At 52.4% G+C, this 1,135-nt stretch overlaps 1 protein-coding gene across 1 annotated transcript; it reads right to left on the bottom strand.

Moving 5' to 3' along the window:
* Nucleotides 1–288: 288 nt before the first annotated feature.
* On the bottom strand, nt 289–726 carry LOC145407105 (uncharacterized). The gene has a single exon (XM_080278126.1). It carries the CDS (start codon nt 724–726, stop codon nt 289–291), a length of 438 nt encoding a protein of 145 aa, XP_080134252.1.
* Between the last annotated feature and the right edge of the window lie 409 nt (nt 727–1,135).

Consider the following 1,135-nt stretch of genomic DNA (forward strand, 5'->3'; position numbering starts at 1 on the left):
AAAAACGAATTCCGGTCTCCTGAAGTCCGTTGTAGTGAGGTCATACTGTACTACCGAATCACCTGGTTTGTATGGGTTGGAGGGGATGATGTCTGGTTGTAGGTGCTGATGCTTCTGCAAGTAGTGCAGTTGCCTCTTGAGGTGGTGGAGGGTGTTGGACGTAGGGGACGTGGAAGGGGGCTGTAGGTGTCGTCGCAACGGTCGGAGGAGGGGGGCCTCCCTGAATACTCGTTCATGAGGAGAGATGAAATTGTCCCAAGGACAGGAATTCATCCCCCACTGCACAATCTAGATGTGGGCTGGCCAGTTCTCATTCTTTGTCTCTTCCATTCGAGCGCACTCCTGATTGAGGAGGGTGCGATGACTCCTTTCCCATATATCGTTCCCCTGGGGCCAACAGGGGGAGGAGTGTGAGATGCGGTAGCCGAAGACGATGGTGAGTTCCTGTATTGTGCTGGTGGATTCGGAGGTGTTATCTGAGTGCAGGGCCTGGAGAATGCCAAAGTACAGGAAGACGTGGCAGATGAGGGCGTCGGTGATGGCGACGGCGTGGTGTTCCTTGGCCGGGCAGGCTATAAGGAACTTTGAATATGTGTCCACAAAGGTGATCATATAACTGCAGCCGGCTTTAGATGGTAGGGGGACCACGATGTCCACAGACAACAATTGCAATGGCTTGTGGGCAATGATGCTTCCCGATGGGCCAGGTGTGTGGGTGATGACCATGCCTAGTGCACAGGCTCAGCAGGCCTGGGTGATTTGCTTGGCCAGATTGAATGGGCCAGGCGTCCAATAGGCATTGTTGAATACTTTAAAAAGTTTCTTACTGCCGAGATGAATTCCTTTGTTGGAGTGGAGGTGGGTCATTGTGTCAAGGGCGGTTTTGAGGTCGAGCACTATAGTATATGTCATGACCAGGTGAACAGGTGATCGCCTTGTTGGTGGAGCTGGGAGAATACTTGGGGCAGTATCCAGTGGGGGCGATCCTTATTTCACCCCTGTTGTACGAGGGTGGGATTCACGTGGGTGGAGTTAATTGTTAGTTGGAACAGGGCATTGGCGTTGGTGTGTAGCTTGCCGGGATGGTAGGATATCTCGCAGTTGAACTCCTTGAGGAGTTCTCTTCATCTGATGA

Source organism: Coenobita brevimanus, chromosome 72, assembly GCF_032717465.1.
Source record: "Coenobita brevimanus isolate Jiangsu-jjx chromosome 72, ASM3271746v2, whole genome shotgun sequence".
NCBI lineage: Eukaryota > Metazoa > Arthropoda > Malacostraca > Decapoda > Coenobitidae > Coenobita > Coenobita brevimanus.

What these genes read in the sequence shown, in the direction of transcription:
- LOC145407105 (XM_080278126.1), bottom strand. Translation starts at nt 726, where the DNA reads ATGGTCATCACCCACACACCTGGCCCATCGGGAAGCATCATTGCCCAC.